Genomic DNA, 21,678 nt, shown 5'->3' with positions numbered 1-21,678 from the left:
TCTCGAGAAGTAGTACCATTCCTAAGCATTTCCACCGTTCGATGACTTTGTTCAGTTTGGCAATACAACGTACACTCCCACCCACGTTACCCAATCCAGTGTTCGATAGGTGGAAAAGTGATACAATGTTGTTTTTTTTCTGGCAACAGGTTCTGCCAACGAAACCATCAGATGCATGAGGGTGCAGATTGTGTTGAAATATTAATTCGGTTTCAGTGGAGCAGTGAACAGTTTTTGGAGTGGTGGAAAATAGCGTCCGGAATATATTCAATGTGTGTCTTTGAACACTGTGTTAGATGAAATATTTCTTATAGAACATTCAAGACAATAAAGTGCCTTAAGTTTGAAAGCAACATATGCTATTTCTATGGGTCCAAATAGACAGAAGCTGTTTAAGAAAATATTTTTATAATCTGAAGTGAAGATAAGTTTAATAATTATTAGATGCATCACATATTCTTATAGTATTCTTCCAAAAATCATAGTCTTGTATACTCGCTCTGAATTGCTACTCTTTTTTACTACTATTTCTTTAATATTCGTTGAAGTCTTAATTGCATCTTCAAAGTCTTCAAAGCATATGAAATGTTGGTAACATTTAGCTAAATTTATCGATATATTGATCATATTTTAGCATTCTTCGTAATTCTTCAATTAATGATTCTTTAGCCAATGACCCCGCCACGTTTTCATCTTTACGTGAAAGCAAATTGAAGCAAATATCCTACAGCTTTATCATTGTTTTGACTTTGCCATACTAAGGTTTCCAATTACCATCTGCTACGCCACTGTGGTAGGTCATCATTGCTTTCTCCTAATTGCTAATGCTACTTGTTTTGATAAAAAAAGAAGTTGTTTCATTAGGATCGCTTTCAATAGCTCTGAAAGCTCTATGATCAGTGCTTAAGACACAACAGTATGAAGTCAAAACAATAACAACGCTTCAAGGTGTTTGCTTTATATCGATAGCATTGCAGTAGTGTGAAGTACGGTTGATGCTCGTTTGAGTTTGATTCGAGTGCTTAATTAGAGATATTAAAATAGTTGAAGCCTTATAAAGATGGTTGTTGTTTAAAGATTGGAAATGATCGGTAGTCTAAACAGTCTTGCAGTATCTTAAGATATGTTATAATTTTAGCAAGAGCAAGTACTTTGAGATACGAGTGTTTTGAGATAAGAACCGATGAGTGAGAGTTGTTTTGCTTTAATATGCAAGCAAACTTCAAATTTTGCAAAAATGCTTCCAGATACGAGCAATGCTATACAACGAATTCAACTCGTATCTCGTGCTATCACTATAGTTTAGACCCCGTTAAATTTTCGTTTTATGAAGCAAACTAAGAATACATATTGCATACATTCAGTCGGTCATAATACAATACAAAATTAGGCTATGAAGTTTCATCAAAAGAAGTTAAATTATTCCATATTTTATTGATTAAAATATAATTAATCATTTTAATTGTTAATCGTTTAAATAAACGTTTTTCATAAAATTTGTATGTTAGTAATTACATATTTAAATTAGCATGGTGAAAGCAATTTCTTCTTTGAGTAATAAGATTATTGATTGTTGAATCATAAGATTAATTATCTTATTTGAGTTTAACATTATCTCCTTTAATTAATAGGTAACCTCTATAATGTAGTGATACGCCTTTTGCTTTTTGTCATCTAAACTCATTTGTAACTATCTCAAATCATTTACTTCCGCTGACATTGCCGTCAGTGGTTTCTCTTAACCATGAAAAAAATGAGTTTCCGTGCATGGTGCAAACCGCTTGGTCCCCCGTAACATTCCCTAGCGAAACAGCTTTTCACCCTTCACCACCACTAATAGCACCACACTATACATTATAATTACTTACTGGTAGCGACGTTCGGTTACAGTGCGTTTTCACGATTTCCGGATAGCCGTAGATCTTCAGGAACAGAAACGTTCCCTGGATGATGAGAAAAATGAAAATTAATTTTGACATTTATTATAGCACGGTGCCACCCTGCAGTGGTACGGTGGCAACTGTGGCTGTATATGTTAAGGCACTGGCCGTTGTCCGGCTGGAGTCATTCCACGCTTTGCTGTTCGACACACTACACTGTTGCGTGTTTTTCTGTTTTTTTCTTCTCTACTTCTCTCTGACACACACACACTGACGGTATTATATGGACGCGAAAAGATTTTTTTTTATAAAATAACGTTCACTGTAAAGCATTTGCTACTGGTCCTACATGGCGGATCGATATTGTGTGGAAATATAAAATTTAAATTAGTTAAAAATTTTGAGTAATTGGTAGATTTGGTCCGGCTAACTATGAGAACGAATCATGTGTAACAGAAAATGTAATTAGGTTATTAAATTCAGGTTTAAAAACTGATTTTAATTAAAAGTTAGTTAAATAACAATTTATTTTAATTATAAGATAAGTTCTTGAAAATAAAACCAGTGTTTTTTTCCTTTTACTTGGTGAGAAAAAAACTTGGATAAAAGAGATTTGGTGATTGACAGTATTGTGTTACGAAGTACGAGTATAACTTCTCTACTAGAGTGAAGATATCAAGATAGTAGATATGTTCTCTACTAGAATGGCGATTGTGTCAAAAACACTATCCTTTTGTTACAGTGACAGCTGTGATAAGCATCATTTGACCGCTATCTGTCAAATACACACAAATTCATGTATCAATCAACTGCGATTATAGGCTCTGAGCATAATCACTTGATGGTTACTAGTTTCCTGTTTAATTAATTAATTAAGTATCGGTAGGCTATGTTAATATGTTTTAATTTCCAATTAACAATATATAAGATAACTTTTCGTTTTCCACTTTCTGAAATAAGTGCAGTAAAAAAAATCACCAAATGAATGAAACCCCGGGCTCAATGTCAACTGGTTTGCTACTGAAACGGTCTAACCTTGGACAGCTGTATGAATAGTCCCGTAATAATAGAAACCCTTTTGTTCCCTCGGAAAAGTGAGACAAGTGTCAGAAAAAGCATAAAAATTTGCATAAAATTGCAAACTGTCTTTCAGCGCAATTCAACTGTACCAACCGGGTCGTTTATGTTTTATGGCACATGCTGGACATTTTAAAGCGCGAGTCCATCAGGTACTGGGGTTTTTTCTATCTCTCTCTCTCTTTCTCTTTCTACGAATTGTTTTTCAACTTGTCGTGGTGAAAACTCATCCCTTTACGAAAATTTCACCATTCATCGGTGCATTTCCTGCATGTTTTTTGTTTGACCCGACATAGATTGAGGTGAAGTAGAAATTAGAATCAGGTGCATTCAATGCATTCTTTTTTGAGGCTTTTTTTTAAATGGTTTGTGGATATGGCTGTACTATAACCCCGGGAACCGGGAACTGACAGAATGCAATTTCACAATGGCATAACGTTTTCGATACGATCGATGAGCTTTCCGGGTGCAAACCAGGGAGGGATCTTTCACGATTGGAGATCAAGAGCCAGTTTAGGGGAAAATGAAAATATTGGTAGAACCAGTAGAGAGCGATAAACTAAAGGCAATAAAAACAGCTCCGTACGTCCGCTGCATATTGGTGCGAGCGTGGTCGATAAATGTGTAAAATAATGCAAACAACCTATCCCCATAATCGTTTCACGATCGTTTTTGCACGTTGTTGTGCAGCATGCGAGGAAGGATGGGAGTTTATGAAATGCACAAAACATATCGCGGGTGGTCGTGGTGTCATGGGAAGCGTAAATATTTGCCATCCCTTTCGGCAGTAGCAACATAAATTGCAAAACGCGAACATGTATGGAGTACGAGCATGATGATGATGATGATGATGTTGCATCTGATGATGATGACGGTGATAGTCAAATAATTAAACGCCAATGTCTTTGTTGATTTTCCTCTCGGCATCGGGGTGTTCGATGCTCTATGTTACTGTTGTTTGTGGAGTGTGAGAATTGGCTATTGGCACAAAGGCATCAGCTGCTGACGGGAAGCACAAAATGGAGGTGGGATTTAGCTTTATTGAGGAGGCTTGTGTGTATTTGCACATTCAAATAAAAATAAAACCCAGCGGAAGATGATAGGAAAAATAGTCCTTTGTTTTGGATAATTTTTTTTATTTTGCCAAGTGTTTGTGCCCGATGCTTTTGTACAGCCGATCGGATTTTACTCTTTGGTGACTGTTTTTATGAGTATGCACATGATAAATAAAGGTGTTTTTTCATGTTGATTTGTACAAGGATAAACAAATGAAGTATTTTTAATGAGTTCATGATATTGACAACAAAAGTGCTTACTGAATGTAGGCCCTTTTTTCGATAGAATATTTAATACATTAATGGAACGTTCACTGATGATGGGAGACAATAATACAACTTCCTCGAAAAGTTTAAAAATAGTTTAGCACATTAATTACACGAAATTTTAAGGAAAAGTTCCATTTGCAATAAATTATGACATAATATTCATTAAAAAAAACTATGCTTAACTGTCAGATGGAATATACAAATTCATTAAATAAGAAACTCCCACCCGGTGCAAATAACATGAACCGGTGAAAATTAGCACATTCTACAGTCGAACGTGTGCCTCGCAAACCGGTTCTTTGGTAAAACTCGCATTTGGAAACCCTGTCACATTTCGCACTTGATTGAGAGATTGGACTGTCTTCTTCGTCGGAACTCAATCATTGTCACTGCTCACAAAGTTCATTTATCATACAGACGCACGCACAATCGAACACACCCGGAGGGGAACTGTTGAAGAAGACCTTCAATAACATATTCATAATCTCCCTCACTTCTATCCTTCGGTCATCACACTTTCCACTGCACAGTTGGTACCACTCAACAAATAATATATGCTCTAGAAGCCCTCTAGAAACAATGTCACTAATTTCGGTTGCTTCCGGATTTTGAGGAAAGCAAATGAATTGCACAATGCGGGCAATGGAGGCGCGCACAAGCTGCATAACTCGGGAAATGTGTGAATGCAAATTGCTGGCTGTTCGTTGTTTTAATGGGTGTCACACACACACATATGTGCACAAACATTTGCTTAATGTGACAGTTTCGTCCTATCGTCCATTTCGCTTCAATCGAGCACAAGGATGTGGGAAATTCGGGAAAATTAATTTTCAATCCAACCACCGAAACCGTACGTCCGAGGTTTTTGGCACCGCCACGTATATGTATAAACACAGACACAGTACAGTTTGTGTGCACGTTAGCTGTATTCTGGCACCCGAACCGGGACTGTGGGATTGAGTGTGTCCGCACTGGTTGACCGCGACCAACTGGTTTTGATCGGTCGGCGAAACGGTCCGCTGTGTTGGCTTCCTGACGTCACACCGTGATGAGCAGCAAAAAAGGGGTTGGAAAGCGGTTTGGGGTAAACGAACGTACTGTTTCAAAAGCCGGCAACCGCACCGGAGTCAAGTGTTCAAAAACAATTGAAAACCTTTCCGTGTGGAAAGAAAAAACAAAAACCCCACCATTAGTCGGTGATGCAGTTCGATGCAATTCGACGGGCACCGTGTACCGCGTGTGTAGACGTCAGCTGTCGGTTTGGGGGGGCATTTCTTTTCGGTGAAGAATGGAATAAAGTGTGTCTACACGATGTCTACACAACCACTCGGTATTGCACACTCGCTCGGAATTGCTCGAACGTCCGAATGATTCTTCCGCTGGGAGATATGTTTATGCGGTTGATTAAAGTGCGTCTCCCAACACGGAGACACGGTGCCGGGCGCGGGGAAAATGGAGGTGTCAACGGTAAACAATAAGGGTGCGGCAAAGTGCGGTCCAACTCATGTGCTGGCCGGTGGAAGACATCTTTAAGAGCGATACAGCGGTGCGTACACGAAGCGCAAACAAACCGTTCGTTTGGATAATCAATTCGATTGCATCCGACATGGCTTGGACCGGTTGGCAGTGGAGTGTATGATCGTTTTGTGTGCGTTGAATTTGTTGGGTAACAGCAAAACGGCCAAAGCTTCCCCAATCCGTCGCAACGGTGCGGGGATACAGTATGGTTGATGCATCGAAGTACGTATAAATAGAAATCTTAACCCCAAGGAATTGGCTTCTTGACGCGTGTGTAAAGGGAGTCCCCGATGTCCAACGGTTTGCAGAAGTGCTCAAACCATTATTTAACAACTATCGCGATAGTTTATGAGATCATAGATCGCAACAATATGGTCGTAGTCGTAGGTGGTGGTAGAGTGTTTGCTTCAACATTCAATGGAGTAGCATCAATAACAGCTTGAATACATTACTTTAACCAACAGTACCGACGGTTCAATGGTGGTAATGAAATGAAACATTCGGCTAGATATTATTTGTCTACCATGTACGCTCGGATGGCTTTCGGGATGGTGGAAGGTCATCCGTAGGTATCTGCACAACTGGTTGGAAATATTATTGAATATTCAATTAAATTTGTTGCCCAGACTACCATTTCGCACATACCCACGTGATGTATCCCGCTTTTCTAATGAATAATCAACCCATGGGTTTAAGAGGGTTCCATAAATCCAGAAATCTTCCGCACGTCAATTAAAACGAAACGAGCTGCAAGGTACCATTCCTGGGGAATGATTTCTTCGAACCTCACCGAGCTGTATTCGTATCGTTCGTTTTGTCAACTCCAGCTGCTGATTGATACAAATCGTGCGTAGTTTGTGCTGTGGGACAACAAACTCCACCCGCCCCGGAACCATAAACTGTGTAAAGCTGATATATTAAATGAAATCATCAGCTTCTCGGAAAGTGACACTGACGTGTACGCAGTGAAAGTGAATTAGTGGAACGGCAGACATTGTGGACGGTAGTCTGTTTAACCGCAAGTCTGTCAGTAGCTGTATATCGGCTGGGTCGGTTTCTCGGTAAGTCATAATCAATCGACTGCCGTCTTGGAGTTTGCTACAGCTCCACGGTACATGGTCGGTGGTTGTGTAATACTACCGTGTGTACACACGAAGGTTGTCCTTAGTTTGCCTGTCCACAGCTACCGTTTGGTATTTGCAACGCTGGGAGGAAAGTAAATACAACCCAGCAAAAGGGGGGGAAATATTTCCCGTAGTGCCCTTTCCGGGACGATGAAGATGTGGTCGCGTATTGGGAGATACTAGGCAGATAGAGACTATAGACATCAGGCGTCTTCTTGCGAGTTGCGAACGACTCGGATATGCGTGCCAGCGTACTCGTTAGTATTAATTTACCATCATCATCATTGAACTATGCGTAATAGTATGTGTCGGCATTGGTGCAGCAGAATCAAAAAGGGCCCAATGGTGAATCAATTGAGGTTAGGGGCTCGATGCTATCGACAGCTGAGTGGTGCATGGGTTTTCTTCAATTCCTGCTTGTGTGTTTGTGGATGATCAGTATGAATGAGAAAAGTCACCCTTAGGACAGAAGAAACCTTGTATCTCGCTGCGGCAAGTCAATGCGAATGGTTAAACCGTTTGACCAAGTGTATTGCTGCCGGTGAACGATCAGCTCCATCGTCCAGTTGGTTTGTTTGTGCATTTCAATTTACCAAATCAGATTACACACACGCACACAAACAGAAGCATGCCAACCATGGCTCGGAAGCGACTATTATGCTTTGCGTGCGTGCGTGCGTGCAGAAAATCCTTCACTGCAAGATAGTGTACGAGGTTAGTTCGCCTGTCTAGTATTTCGTGGAAGGTGGAATTGATTTATTCCCGTTCGTTGATTTCTTAAGCACTGGGAGAGCGTGCAGATACGTATGTGCAGTTGGAAAACTGCACGCACCGTTCGACGACGGTACGAATAAATCTTTCCCTCCAGGAATGGCAACGAATGAATCGAGGAAATTCCATTTCTATCGTATTCGGGTTTTTTGTTGTTGTTGTTTGTTTGAACGTCATCCATTCAGTTTGTGTGCGAAAGCTTTTCTCTTCTGCCGGTATCGGTAGCGCTGGGTCGTGTGGAACGTGACCGAAGGCGTTTGCAAAAGGATGAGTTTGTTTTAGAATTATGGGACAGGGAAGGATAATAGAAAATGATCGATCTGATAGTATGGTATGGGAAATGGAGATATATAATGCAGCTACCAAAGATGGTGGTTCTCGCTGGACTAGACAGTATTGTTTGTTGCTGTTTGGTAATGCGCCAGCGATGGCCTTTGACAGTGCTGGAACATCTAACGGCTAATGAGAATCATATCATCGAATGATCATAATTGATGGTCGATGGGTTTTCTGGATTTGCGCGGAGAAAGACTCTGGATGGTGTCGGCGGTTTGGTGTAATACACTGTTGGTTGTGAATCGGATCTTGTTTGAATAGCTCTACCCCCCAGTAGCGATGAGAGAAGAAAATGTCTTTTATCAGTATAACATCCGGTATTAGCTTAGTAGCTCGTTAAGCAATGGAGAAGGAAGCCCTAGTTTAAATTCTTCACCAAGCAACAGTACAGCCCAAGTACAGTTCACCAAGTACAGTGGTAAGCAAAGTAAAGTCCCATCTCGTAATATTTGATTTTATTCTCAATATTTTACTCTAAATTGCGTGGTTCAGATAGAAGTAAATACTAAGTAATATGTTTAAATATCTTTCTGTTTTGCATACCCTTAAAGTTACAATACTTGATAACTAAAATCCAAAGCGGTGAACTCATAAAAGCTTAAAATTAATTGGAATTGAAAATTGATGGTGCGAGCGGTACAGCAGGATGATTCTATTCAAGCTGTCACTTTGGAAAAAAACTAACAAGAAGTTTGGGAAGACCATCTCTAAAAAACCTTTTTCAAATTTGGTGAATTGCCAGAGCAGAATTGAAAGCACGAGGTAAATGCAAAAATGCCCGTAATAGATCGAATGAAACGTGTGCAAGATTTTGATAGTAATCGTCCCTGAGATCCACGAAGCCCCTCAGTAAACCACTGACGATCGAAATATACCTCACAGTGTTAATATTTTCAGAGATGAGCTTAGGAACAAGATCAAACAGCTCAAGCTTACTGAGAAGCATGCTACTATGCTCTTGAAGTATTGGATAACAGTTATCGGGCCATAAGAATCACAATTCAGCCTGTTTTACCGAAAAAAGATAGTTTGTGTTGGATACAGATCGAATGAGATCCTTTAGGAGCATCATATACATGGCACGAGAAAGCATAGCGAAAGAATGATGGTGGTCCGCGATGTATTGTTTTGCGGAGTTTGGGTTTCGAGTTTCGTTTTGAGTTTCGTGAAAATAGATGGAATAATTAAGGCAGATTTTTACACTAACATTCTGAAAGAAATTCTGAAGGTTTTACGAATTCAGACAGACCTTGAAAAGTAGTTCATGTTGCAATAGGGCAATGAAACAAAGAACTGTGTCAAGACGACTAAGATTTTCTTGGGATCATGTGGGATCAAGCCACTGAAATGCTTCCACAAAGTCTCTGCAATCCACCTCAATCGTAGGTTTCTGGAAGATTCTCAATGTCATTGTTGCCAACACTGGTGTTACGTTAAAAAAATGAATATTTTTCTATAATTAGGCTTGATCCTGTCGGAGTGCATGCCAACGAATTTGCAACAGGTCCTATTTTGGATTATCAAACATATATTTTAATGGTCAAAATGAGGGGTCTCCAAAATACGGCCCCCGAGAGATCCCAAGATTTGCCCGCAGCTGTGGCTGTTACACTCAAACCGTCAAAATGAATATTTTTTTAATGTAAATTAATGTTTATTTGATACTTGTATTTGATACGTTTATTTTCAGTTGCTGTATTTTTTAAAAATGATAAAAATTCTAGGTAGGTACATATATAAATATATTGGTTACTGCTTGCCTCAGCTTGACCCACACAATTAAAAGAAACGTAAAATATGGTGAACACTTAATTTCGGTAACTGTGAGTTAGCTATTTTTTTGTACGGACGTATTTTCAATTCTCTTAACAATAATAACAATTGAAGGCAGCTTTAATACATTTCATAAACATCCCTTGTTGAAGTTTATGTTTATAAATATGGCGCTAAGCTAACCATCTGTTTGCCCCTTTAAAAGCAGTCGAAAAAGTTAATCCCACAAGTTCGCTCTATTTCATCCCCCCGTCAAACAGAAACACTCAATGGAGTACAACGGTAGACCGAAAGCATTTACCACTCACGCTTACGTTAGCAACCAGCGGTCGGTGCTTCCACCCGTGTGCCATTAGTGACCATCAACCGTTGACGGGGGTGCGGTGGAGAGATTCCGACCACCGGGCTATATGCTGCACAAAAGTTGGACAGCCAACGTTGTTTGTCAACGTGGTTGACACGTGCCAACGTGTGCGCATGAACAGTTTTCCCGGGGACCCCGAAACGTCATCTCCGTCAGCGGCCGGTTCGGGTTGATTGCGAAAAAATCAACCATCCGTTTGTTGGTTGGGGTTTTTGAGGGTGTATGATGAGCAAGCAAAACCAGAAAAAATAAAAGAAGTTTATCCCAAGCGACCGTACTTAATACGCAACTGGAACGCATACACACGGTCGCTGGTACGAACGAATGTGCCCATGGGCTGTGGTCAGCGGAATGAAAACCAGCGAACCCGTCGGTGATGGGGTCAGTACAACCTTGCTTCAAGTGCTTTGTAAATATGGTCTTGCCTGATGGAATTATGCTTCCCACTCGGGCGATACCGGTGTCCCCCAACACAGTGTCGTATGAAGTAGGGCCAGAAAAGGTACGGCAGCATCTTCCCGAGGAAAAGATGTGTTTCTTTAATCCTTCAGGGCATTCGACTTGGTGGCTACGGGGGGCTATGGGGTTGGATTGATGGGTCAAGAGGCTCGTCAGGGAAAAAACATTACACATACATAAGTGAGGTTGGAATAGGGAGACATGGGGGAGAACTTTTGTGGCCATGTTGTTACCCGTAACAGTGCGACATAAGTTTTATCCCTACGGTTTTCCCAGCCGACCTGGTGAGTGACAGTAAATGCTAGAATTACTTCCTTTTTTTTCCTCCGGAGTTCATATTAGCCCCGGTAGTCCATTCGTTCCGGGATGTTGACCATTTACAAGATAATTTCACGGAAGTCAATCGAACGGCACACAACTGTTACTCAAACATTGCAATGGGAAGAGCTTCCGAGAGAGAAAAGAAAAAAAAAAACGATCGATATTACCACCGTATCGGAAGGAAACAAAATGGTAGCCTTCCAGCTGTTACTTCGTTTTGTTCTATAAAAAAAAGATCAATCGAATCATCGAAACAGATCTATAATTTTACCAATGAAGTTATCGACAGAGTGCAATTGAATAGTAGTGGCTTATTTTTGTTTTATTTCTACGATCGCATCGTACGAATTGAAAATTGTTGTAGCTCATAAAACCAGAAGCAGCCAGCATACACTTGATGAAGAAGCATAAACAGCAACGGAAGCAAAACTTACTTTCTCAATTGCAATAAATGCCAAAAAAGATGGCATCGTAATAACAATCGGCTGATAATATTTATTTTCCAGACGACGGTTTGTTTTGCTCCCATCGTCTTTATTATACCTCTACTTCAGCGTTACGAAACGATCGCCACACTGAATAGCGCAGCTGGTGTTACGTCGTAAAAGTTTTTTTTTTCTTCCTCGGAAGTATGAGAGAAGAGAGAAAAGAAAAAAAAAAACTTTTCCCGAACATTTTGCCAGCTTTCACGGTGTAAAGTTTTTTTTGTCGTTGCCTTCCTTGGGTTAGTTAAAAATTTGTTCTATCTCTTTTTAACTCCATATCTCGTTTGTTTTTTTTTTTGACGTGAAGGCTGTGCTTTTAAAGCTCTCTTTCTTACGACCACACAATATCACACAAGATTGTGAAGAAAGGAATCTCGTTGCTTTTCTTCTTCCCCGGCACATGTACGTGGTACGTCTCGGACGCTTGAGACATTTTTGTCGTACCGTTTCGAGCCATGCATTTTGATGCGATTTGGATTCACATATGCTATGCGAGTGGTTCGACCATTTTGCGAACCGGATATGTGTCGGAGAGTGTTCAAGCACGTAAGTGTTGCTTCGGGGGTTACGGTTGATGTTGCGCTGTCACCGGATACATTACAACTGGCTGTAGCCCCGGGAAAACCGACCAGTGAACGGCTAGTTGTGACCTGGTTTAGTATTACATTTTTAACCCATTTCACGATGGTAGGCACTCCATACCTTGATCCGTTTCACCGATTTTCCGATTTCAACACCACTAGAACCACCAACACCATTTTTGAAAACTAAAACGGAAAACCATTAGGATAAGTTTTCGGTTCGTTGTACCGTTTGCAGGGGGTTTTTGTTTGCTCAACTCAACATCACCATCGTTTGCCATCGCATTCTGTCTCTGCCCCCCGGTGGGTGTGTGTAGGCCAGTCACATACGGTCACGAAAATAGTATGGTAGCCGAAGCAAAGTGTCGTATTTCGATGAGCTTTAGCGAAGCGAAGGTTTTCCAACACCCGGTCCCGGAAAAGGTCAAGATGTAACGCTAGTGCGACATGAAACCGGTGTCGCGGAATGAAGTAGCCAGACACTTTTTGCTACACGAAAGTGAAGAAAAGATAAGGACATGAAGCCGTGAGACCTACTGCTTCGTTTGAACCATTTTTCCGTTCAAGTTTTCTGGATTAGACAGGGAGAGAGAGAGAAAGAGGAAGAGGGAAAGAACAAATAACGACAAATAAGGAAAAAAAGACACACAATGGTAAAAAAGGACACAAAACGGAGCAAAAGATAAGTTGGCCGTTGTGCTTGTCTATCGTTTCCTTCGGTGTTTGGACTTTTTTTTTCTTCACAAAACATTCGTATTCGATACGGCACTCCCGGCATTTGGCCGGTATGGATTCGAAATTTGTATCCAATCGACTTTCGGGTTGGTAATGTGCTATCGAGCTAGCTTATCGATTTGCCGTGACAGACAGGGCCGATTGTTGACCGTCGTTGGTCGAGTTTTTTTATGGTTTTTGGGAAGACAATTTTGATGAGCCGTTTCGTTATTATGCAAAACGATGTTTTATTCAACCGATGGTGCCATGTGAATGATGATTCGTTAAGCGATAGAAAACCGGGCTTTTGTGAATCGATCAGGATGCCATTTCGATGCAAACGTTTACAGGTTGAGAAAAAAAACACGAATTCACTCTGCAAGCTCGGAAAGCTGGGCGAACTGTGAAAATGGTTTATTTAGGATTTTTTTCTGAATTTTTTGAATGAAGTTATGCATCTGATTCTTACACCGTGATAGAAATGGGTATGTAAGAGAGTGAGTGTTAATGGATGGTAATTTAGCATAGAATGCTTTGTCTTAATCGAAACAGTTTTCCTTCAGACAGTGATGATCAATTGTTCTACTTTCACAATCCAATTTCTAGCGTCCACTTTTGTCTTTTCAATTTTTCATCTCCTTATCCATCCCACACGGCTCAATATGCTGTTTTTTCTCCTTATAAACGAAAACACAAAAAATATTTAACTGTATGTTGTCTGTTTTGGTAATGCGGTAATGATGCACTTAAACAAAATAAATTATTTTTGTGAGGGAATATACATTTTTCGAATCCCTTTAGATGAATGGAGAGAAAAAAATTGGTAAAAGGAAACCAATTTTATTATCCGCTTAGCATATTTCATACAAATGCAAAAAATCGAAATGCATGAAAATCGTCCATGCATCGGACTAAAGAGCATTACAAGAATCCTATGAATCTGATTAAGATTTTATGTTTCCAGTTCCTTCCAGTTGCATCAGTACCAAATCAATATGTGCCAAATCAATATGTGTATGATGTTGACGGGATTGACAGTACGATGTATGGATGCGCAATAGATCGGTAAGTAGTAAAATATATAGATGCATATTTTTATACTACTATTATCAATGTTTAGATCAATACCAGGATGTCGTAAAGATTCAAAGTATGACTTCAATAAGTTTGAGTGTAATCATTGCAACAAAACGACTAAATTCATGCAATTCGCATGACAAACTTAAGCTGTGTCGGTATGAAGGTTTCAGAAATTTTCCTGCTTTTAAAAAGCATTTGATAAATCGATTAGGACTGATCAACAGGACAACTAGCTTAATTATTGTAAAGTCAGGTTTATTATGAGAATGCACGTACCTTTAACAGTTCAAGTAAACAAACAAAATATTTAATGTTTTCAACCATATTTAACCAACTGTGGGGTAGTGGTGTGTCGTCAAAAATAAATACTATAAATAAATACATTGAAAAATATGATGAAGGAAAATATTTTCACTTAACATTTTAATTCAAGATTTGAAAATTTCAATTTCCTCACAACAGAATGGCTAATGTATACAGTTAAGAAAATGTTTTTTGATATTTTTTATGAAATTTTATCGACCTTTGGTTAAGTATTAGTAAAGTGCTCATGGAAAATTTATTGAAAAATTTATCGTGTTTAATGAAAGCTTTCTAGTCGATTCACAGATTTACGCAAAATTACAAAAACTTTTATTTTAAGAAGCATTTGAAGCTCATCGACTTTTGGCTGCTAGTGTTATTTCCTTTTTTGTCTATACATTGATTTTTTAACTTTCGATATTTCTGACGTTTTTGGCTGCTTTGAGACACGATAATAAACTTATATATTTATCGTATTATTTAATTACTCATAAGGTGAGAACTTATCAGTGTAAAAGGTTCTCTTTTGCCATATGTGGTAAATTTCATTTCAAATCCTTTTACAATAGATTCAGCATTGAATGTAAAATCAATAGCCGTGACCATTTTACCTTCACTCGCATGGAAAACCAAAACGTACCGAGGCATTGATTGGAGCTCCAAATTGGTCTCCAGTATATGCTTCCACACTCGTTTGCCCCTCTTTGCTTGGCACAATTCCACTGTCGATGAATAATAATTAGTAATCAAAAAGCTTCTATTCTCGTTCCGAACGAACCAAAACCCAACACTCTCCATCGAATCCAAACCCGGCTAGGAAAATAATCAGAACTACTAAAAAGTACGACCGGAAATGGGATTATACGTTCGGTTAATTGAGCCCGTTCTGGTTCAGGTTTTTGGTGCGTGCGGCAAAGGTAGAAGAAGCTGGACGGATGCTACCGCCCATCCACACGGAATTACATCTGATTTCACATAGCCATCGGTGGTTGTCGGAAGGAGGTTGTCTGTTTGTGCTGTTTGTTCCGGGTTTTGTTCCATGCTAAAGTTCGTGCTGGTTGGTGACTCACTCGTTGTACAACGGTGTTTGTCTAACATGGATGATTTTCTGCGGTGCGGTGCGTTGTGTAAGCAACGCCGAGCACTCGGTGCAAAAGGAAACGGAAAGAAGCGCCTGATGGGCAACCAAACAACAATGGGCGATCTTCGGTGTGTGAAATCAAATGGTGCTCTTTTACTTCTTCGTATGTTGCAGCCCTGGTTTTTGGTAGGCTTGCCAAACTAGCCGTGTACCATTTTGGCGCTTCCGGTGTCGATGTTCCCTTGCGCACCATGTACACGGACACGGTAATTGATACGATCTTGTCCAAAGGTTGTTGCACGCCAGGATTAGGTTAATGACGATGATAATGCCCTTTTAGTGGGTGGGTTCCGTAATCAACTGTATGTCGCTTTGTGGGGGCCACTGGTTCGGTGAAGGTTTCAGGAAGAATTCAAACATCGCGGCTTTCTATCGATTTTGGTGTTAGATGGAATTGAGAAACACTTATTTCTAGCTAAACGTTTAAGAAAAACGTTTATTTTACATTGCAATAAATAAATGTAAATCGTTGCATAAATTGCTTTGCATCTATCATCACATTAATGGCACTGTTGTACGTCGTTTAAAACGTCTTCAGCTGCACCGTCACGCTAATAAATCAAATAATCACACACACACACTGTCAGCTTGATTGCAGCGACAATGCAGACGGGTAGCTTTTTTTTCACTTCCCATTACCAAACCCATCCACTCAACAAGATTTATTCATCTTCATTGCATGCAAATTAGTTATCGCTCTCTAATAGTCGTTCGGCTGTCTTGCGATAGTTTTCTCCTGTCTCGCCATTTTCTTCACAGCGCTTCACTCCGCCTTTTTTCACACCCTCCATGTGATATGTATTGGCGGCGGCACACGTCAATCAAAATCAAAATCCAATCGCTCTAACAGGATATATGGTGCACGAAGCATATAAAACCGTTCCGGTTTACCATCTGCCACCCGGCCGGCGCCTGCTTTCGAACCCCTTCCGGTGTTTCATTCGCGTAACATGTCGCGTCAATTTTGTAACCAAATCCGTTTCCGTCCGCCAATCACGTCACGTCATTTATCATTTCTGCATGCTTCTCGGTCGATGAAGTTTTTGCGACTCCGTTGGACGTGTCGGTTGTAAATGTTAGGACCGTCGTTCGGCTTGAAAAACGGTGTGTCTGTGTTCTGGATTTTCCTTCTAGTGACAGTAAGGCTTTTATTCAATGTAGCTTTGCTTCCGAAATGATAATTGATTGTAGTGAATTTTTCCTTTCGGCAGTCAAGGCCAGTGGGAGTTATGGTAGTTGAGAAATTAGTATGAAAACATGGAAACCGAGGAAAAATAACAAAAAAAACACCTTTAAAAGGGGTATCGTTGGCTTTCAGAAACATTCAAATGGAGCTGTGAAATAAAAGCATGTTGTGCTAATTTGGTAGCCATTTTGTATATCGGTATGATGAAGTGATTTTTTGGCATCGTTAGGTCGATGTAAAAACCCATTGGTGTGTTTCACAAATATTTGTTACCAGTGACAAATAGGGTTGTTTCTTTAGTTCCACATTTTAAGCCAAGAATGTAAATCAATATGATTATTATTCATAATGGTTGCTGTGTCATGGGCTTGGCAAGGTTTTCTATTATTCACGAAACACCAGGCGTCTCCATTTGAAGGTGAGTTGAATAAAAAGGTGGTGTGTAAGTTAATTTATTGCACCTTAACGATATTAATGTGTCGTGAAGTTGAAAGATAATGAATTTTAATTTGTTTAATACATTTAGAAGGTGGTAAAACATTTTGTATTTGATTTTTTTATTTGTTTGTCTAATTAAATATAGATATTTAATAATAAAATATATGAACTATGGGGAAATTTTCAAAACCATGTATTTTTCCCATTTTTTTAATAATATCTTTTGATATGTTGTTAGTTTTAGCTTTCCTTGTTCCACAACATTTGCACTACAACTGCCATTTTTGTCAGAAACCCTTTTACTAGCAGCGCCATCTGTTGCGACAAGTTGTAAGCAATGTATCTGCTTATTGAATTGCCGTTTTGCTTCGTATTAGGTAAAAATGACTAAGCAAAACCCTTCCATTAAATTAAACAGTGAGTAAAGGGAAACAAAACGATCTGTAGCAGGTTTTGAAAAATGATTTCCAGCGACATAATGCTGACTGAACAAAGAACATCCGATGGATTAGACTACAAAAAAAACCCGTCAGAAGAGTATAAGAGTTTCTATGGAGGGTAAATGCGATAAGAGACATTTCAACGGAATGGTACCAGTGCGGGCAGATACGAAAATTCAATCATCTTAGACACATTTTCAGTCGTGACACGGTACCAGTGTGAACGGCAGTACAACGACACACCTTTACATTCTTCTTCAAACGTTGCGCAAAAGGGAAGTGACAACACAAAGGCATGCCCGTCAAATGGGGAGTCATCTGCAGATCACTTTCTGCGCAACTGTTAATCGACTGGGCGGGTAGTAGATTGTGCCGGTGCCGGTCGGGTCTTCAATAGATGTGTAAATTGGTTGTGAAGGTACCCGGTACCCGGTAGACGTAGACTTCTTCCGGCCGTGTCGATTTGGCTGATATATTCAATGCAAATGATAGCTCAATGGAAAGCTTTTCAAGCGTCGCCAGCGAACGTAGGACGAAACCGGACGAAAGGCGAATTCGTCGTCTCGTAGTGCCCCTTTTGCCTGGATCGAAATCAAAGTGTCGGTGATGGTGTAAGATGTCCTCTAGGAAAATGGTACGGGACTCGGTTTTAAACGTGGATCGTACAGAATAGACAAGCATGAGATAGTGGGCCAGGAACGAACGGAGTCGTAGAAGATGATATCGCACAGTTTATTAAATTATTCCACATCATATCGTCTCCGTTCTGGGCCGTGCTTCGTGTACCGACAACGGTTATAATACCTTGGCAGTAATAATAACGGGTAATAGTGGTTGTAGTTGCGGTCGTAATAGTCATCGTACTATCGCCAACGGGTACGTTAAACATTTTTGTACCAACCAGTACATGAACCTGTGATCGGGTGCAGTTTGCAGTAATAAATATTGTAATACTTTTATGGTTTGGAATGTGTTGGCACCGGGGAGCTTATTTTTTTGTCCCGGCAGAAGTGTTCCGGTTTTTGAAGGTCGTAAAAATAGCACCATCCAGACATCTGTTGTAGGTGTAACGATGGGCTGTTTTGAATGTTTTAGGTAATGTGTTTAGTTTAAAGTGGGCACTTATTTCAAACGTTTTGCCATAAAGGAAAATAGGCTTTAAAATGGGATACTTGAAGCACGATTGGAATGAATAATGTTTCAAAATGAAAGGTTTGGAGCATTTAAACAAGTTTATCATTTAATTTTGCTATACGTAGTGCTAATAAGACTTTTCTACACCGTTTACTTATTAGAAAAATTATTACACACAACATAACTTTTTCTAGTACAGAGACCCAAAATCTAGATAAGTTTTGATCGACGACCGTGTCTGTTATAGAAGAAAGGCAACACGATACTAGAATGGACAGACTCAATAATTCAGTAGAAAATCTTTGGCGCAGGTTCTTACACAACAGGACTGGGTATCGCATCCCATTCGGACCGTTGCCCCGTAGCAAGAAAAGAAAGAGCATCTTTTATCCCGGCCTTTCTGATGGAAACATTATAGCCACCACTATGTACGTCTCAGATAGGGAGCTCGATTGTTTGGTATCGTTCTAATGACCTAACGAGACAATCGAGAGCCAGACGAGTTTAATTCGTTGTACAATAGTGTGTTTCTTGCAACCTCTTAAATCCCAATCACTCCTCAATGCCTTCATATCAATCGCCTTCATCAGACAATCGAGAGCCAGACGAGTTTAATTCGTTGTACAATAGTGTGTTTCTTGCAACCTCTTAAATCCCAATCACTCCTCAATGCCTTCATATCCAACTCTATAATAAATACTTGAACTGGAATCACTGGCGAATAGACGTAGCCTCATCCAGGCTATTTTCATGGTCAGAGTGGGCAGCTTCTTTGCGTTACTGTTGTGTCCTCAATTCTTTCTCGCATCCCTTGTTATGTACCGCCATCCCGTGTCCTTCGCTCTCACCCCTTTTCTCTTACATACTTCGAGCTGTATTACGTATGGCTCAAATGGCCCATTTCTTGTGTGTCTTCGACATTTGAGCTGCCTGTATCACATCTTCGATTTCAACTCCTCGCTGGTCTCCTTCCGTTCCTACTCGTTACAAATATTCTATCTTCTTATTTCCCTCGCTCCTGCTTAGCAAAGAGCTTAAGCTAATTTTTATTTTTAAGTTTACTTTTGTACGTTCCTCATTTAAATCCTTCTGGTGAACAATTTTATATACTTAATTCGCTGCTACTACAAAATATTTCACTATAAATGGGATCAAGAATATTTTAGAAATATTTTTCCATCGAACACGATTAACGAATGTTCGCGAGTTTTGGTTAAATCCCGCAGCACGTATTTTAGAATTGGAAAAACTTATTTTTCCTGGAATAAAATTTCAACATTAATTTTTACATTGTATTATAAAACTAAACAAAAAAAATGCGTTACATAATTTGTGATTAATGTTCGTTGTTTCCGTTGTAATGGAAATTTACATCAGCATCATGAAAAACTTTTTCACAACATAAAAAAAAACTTTTCTAAGTTCCGTTACGCAGCAGCATCGTTTGTCGTTCAAATCCATTTCGGCGCACAAACAACTTCAAAGTCTGCTTTGCTTTTGTAGAGAGCAGTTGCTTCCTGTCTGCTACAAAACAACTCTAAACCGTCTGGCCATATTTTGCTTCCGGCATACAAAGGGACGATGTTGCAAATTGAAATAAAACTTGACTTAAGTCGTTCGTACTGCCACCTTCTCGTTGCTATCACATTTCACCATCCTTCCCGCCTTCATTTCTCGGCTGTTGATATTTACACTACTTATGACAATATTTTCCCATTTTTACTCCTCCAAGGCAGAACTCTTCATGTTGCATGCGGTACATATATAAGAGGGATGTTTCCCATAATGGAACGTGTGTATGTGTGATTCAGCTTCCTTTTCTTGTTATACCATTTCCCGAGCATTCAAATATTTTTCCTCCACACCAAACGGAATCGGGGCGCATGTAGTGTGTGCCGGTTGAAACGAAGCATTAGACCACCGTACCCTCAGCCTGAGGCCCACAGACATGGGCTTTTGTTTCAGTGCAGACAAACAATCAGTCAGTCAGGAAGATGGTACGCACTTTGTCAAAGGAATAAATGAGACAGCGAGACGGCAAGCTGGTAAGCGCAAGGGCGACAATACACCAAAGTCCCAGATAAACGGATGCAAAAAGTTAAACCTTCTTTAGAGCAGGTTGAAAAGGACGTTTCGTTCGTTTATGCTCTCGACAGCGTGCATGAAGCACGCCATGTACCGGAGGAAATATCAAAAAATGAATATTTAAATACTCTTCGCAGTTCACAGTTCCAGCTAGAGGGTGGCTTTTTGCCTTCAAGGTAGTTGCCGGGTGCCTGGTCGGGCCTACTCCGGTAGACATCGAGTGTACCTTCTATCTATCCGCCCGCAGTACCGCTGAGTGTTGTTTTATCGTTATTTGAATTTTACCGCCTTTTTGCCATAACGGCCAATCGGTTCGGTAGCAAAGCCGGTACCGTTTGTAAAAGACATCTAGAAGATGGTGTTGCGTCCCTGGAGATTGTCCTGTACGGGTATGTGGACCATTCACTGCCAACTCCCAAATGAAAAATTATGTCCATCCAAACACCAGCACCGGTATCGTCGGAAGCTTGTTGTGGGTGTGGTTTGATTTGATGCAACACGACGTCTGTACAAAAAGGCGAAGAACCAGTCCTGTACCAAAAGTCATTGAAATCTATTCTTCCGATATAGGAAGGGTGTTTCTTCGTTCCGATTTCGTACCAATCTTTGCTGTCCGGATTCATGGTAAAGTTTCGTGCGAGTTGTTCTCTTGTGTTGTGATTGTACATTTTTCGTTTAACGCGGAGACGATACCCACGCAAGGGGTGAAGAAGGAAGACCGACCGGAAATGGAAGTGAGATAAAGTTGAAGACTAATGGGCAAACTGTAAATCGGTTCACTTTGCACATCGCTCCGCGTCCGAAATAGATTTCTGTGAGGAAGCATTGTTTTTCGTCGTCCTCTGCTTTACACTTTAAATCGAAACAGAACAGAAGCTCCAACAAGGGTGGAAAACAAATGTGCCCGCTCTGGTCCGTTTTCTTGGGGTATCGTGCTACAATTTCCAATGTAATTTCGTCCTGTCTTATTATTTTGCCTCTGTTTTTTTTTGGTATTCGTTGTAGTTCTTCGTTCCGTAAGCTAGCATGTCTCGTTTGCTCACTTTGCACCGTACCACTTAAGATCCGGTAGCAACGCTTGCGGCCGGTTGAGTGTGGAAAGGTTAGCAAAGTTACGAGCTTGAAAGATTTTCGGGTGGTTTT

General features: G+C 40.1%; 1 protein-coding gene across 15 annotated transcripts in view; it reads right to left on the bottom strand.

Annotated features, from left to right (window-relative positions):
• The window catches only part of LOC125771674 (collagen alpha-1(XVIII) chain), a 215,646-nt gene that overhangs the window by 82,831 nt on the left and 111,137 nt on the right, over positions 1 to 21,678 (bottom strand). For 11 of the 15 annotated variants that reach the window (XM_049442549.1, XM_049442554.1, XM_049442551.1 and 8 more), the window contains one exon: positions 1,869 to 1,943. The exons of 1 other annotated variant lie outside the window; for it this stretch is intronic. In XM_049442549.1, the coding sequence (XP_049298506.1) occupies positions 1,869 to 1,943 (75 nt within the window). Of the gene's footprint in view, positions 1 to 1,868; positions 2,226 to 5,136; positions 5,519 to 21,678 lie in introns of those variants that run through there. 3 more of the 15 variants (XM_049442560.1, XM_049442561.1, XM_049442562.1) reach the window with 3 other exon arrangements.

Source organism: Anopheles funestus, chromosome 3RL, assembly GCF_943734845.2.
Source record: "Anopheles funestus chromosome 3RL, idAnoFuneDA-416_04, whole genome shotgun sequence".
In the NCBI taxonomy this organism is placed as follows: Eukaryota; Metazoa; Arthropoda; class Insecta; order Diptera; family Culicidae; genus Anopheles; species Anopheles funestus.
The sequence above is the reverse complement of the archived record's forward strand: the minus strand, read 5'-3'. Positions and strand labels throughout refer to the sequence as shown.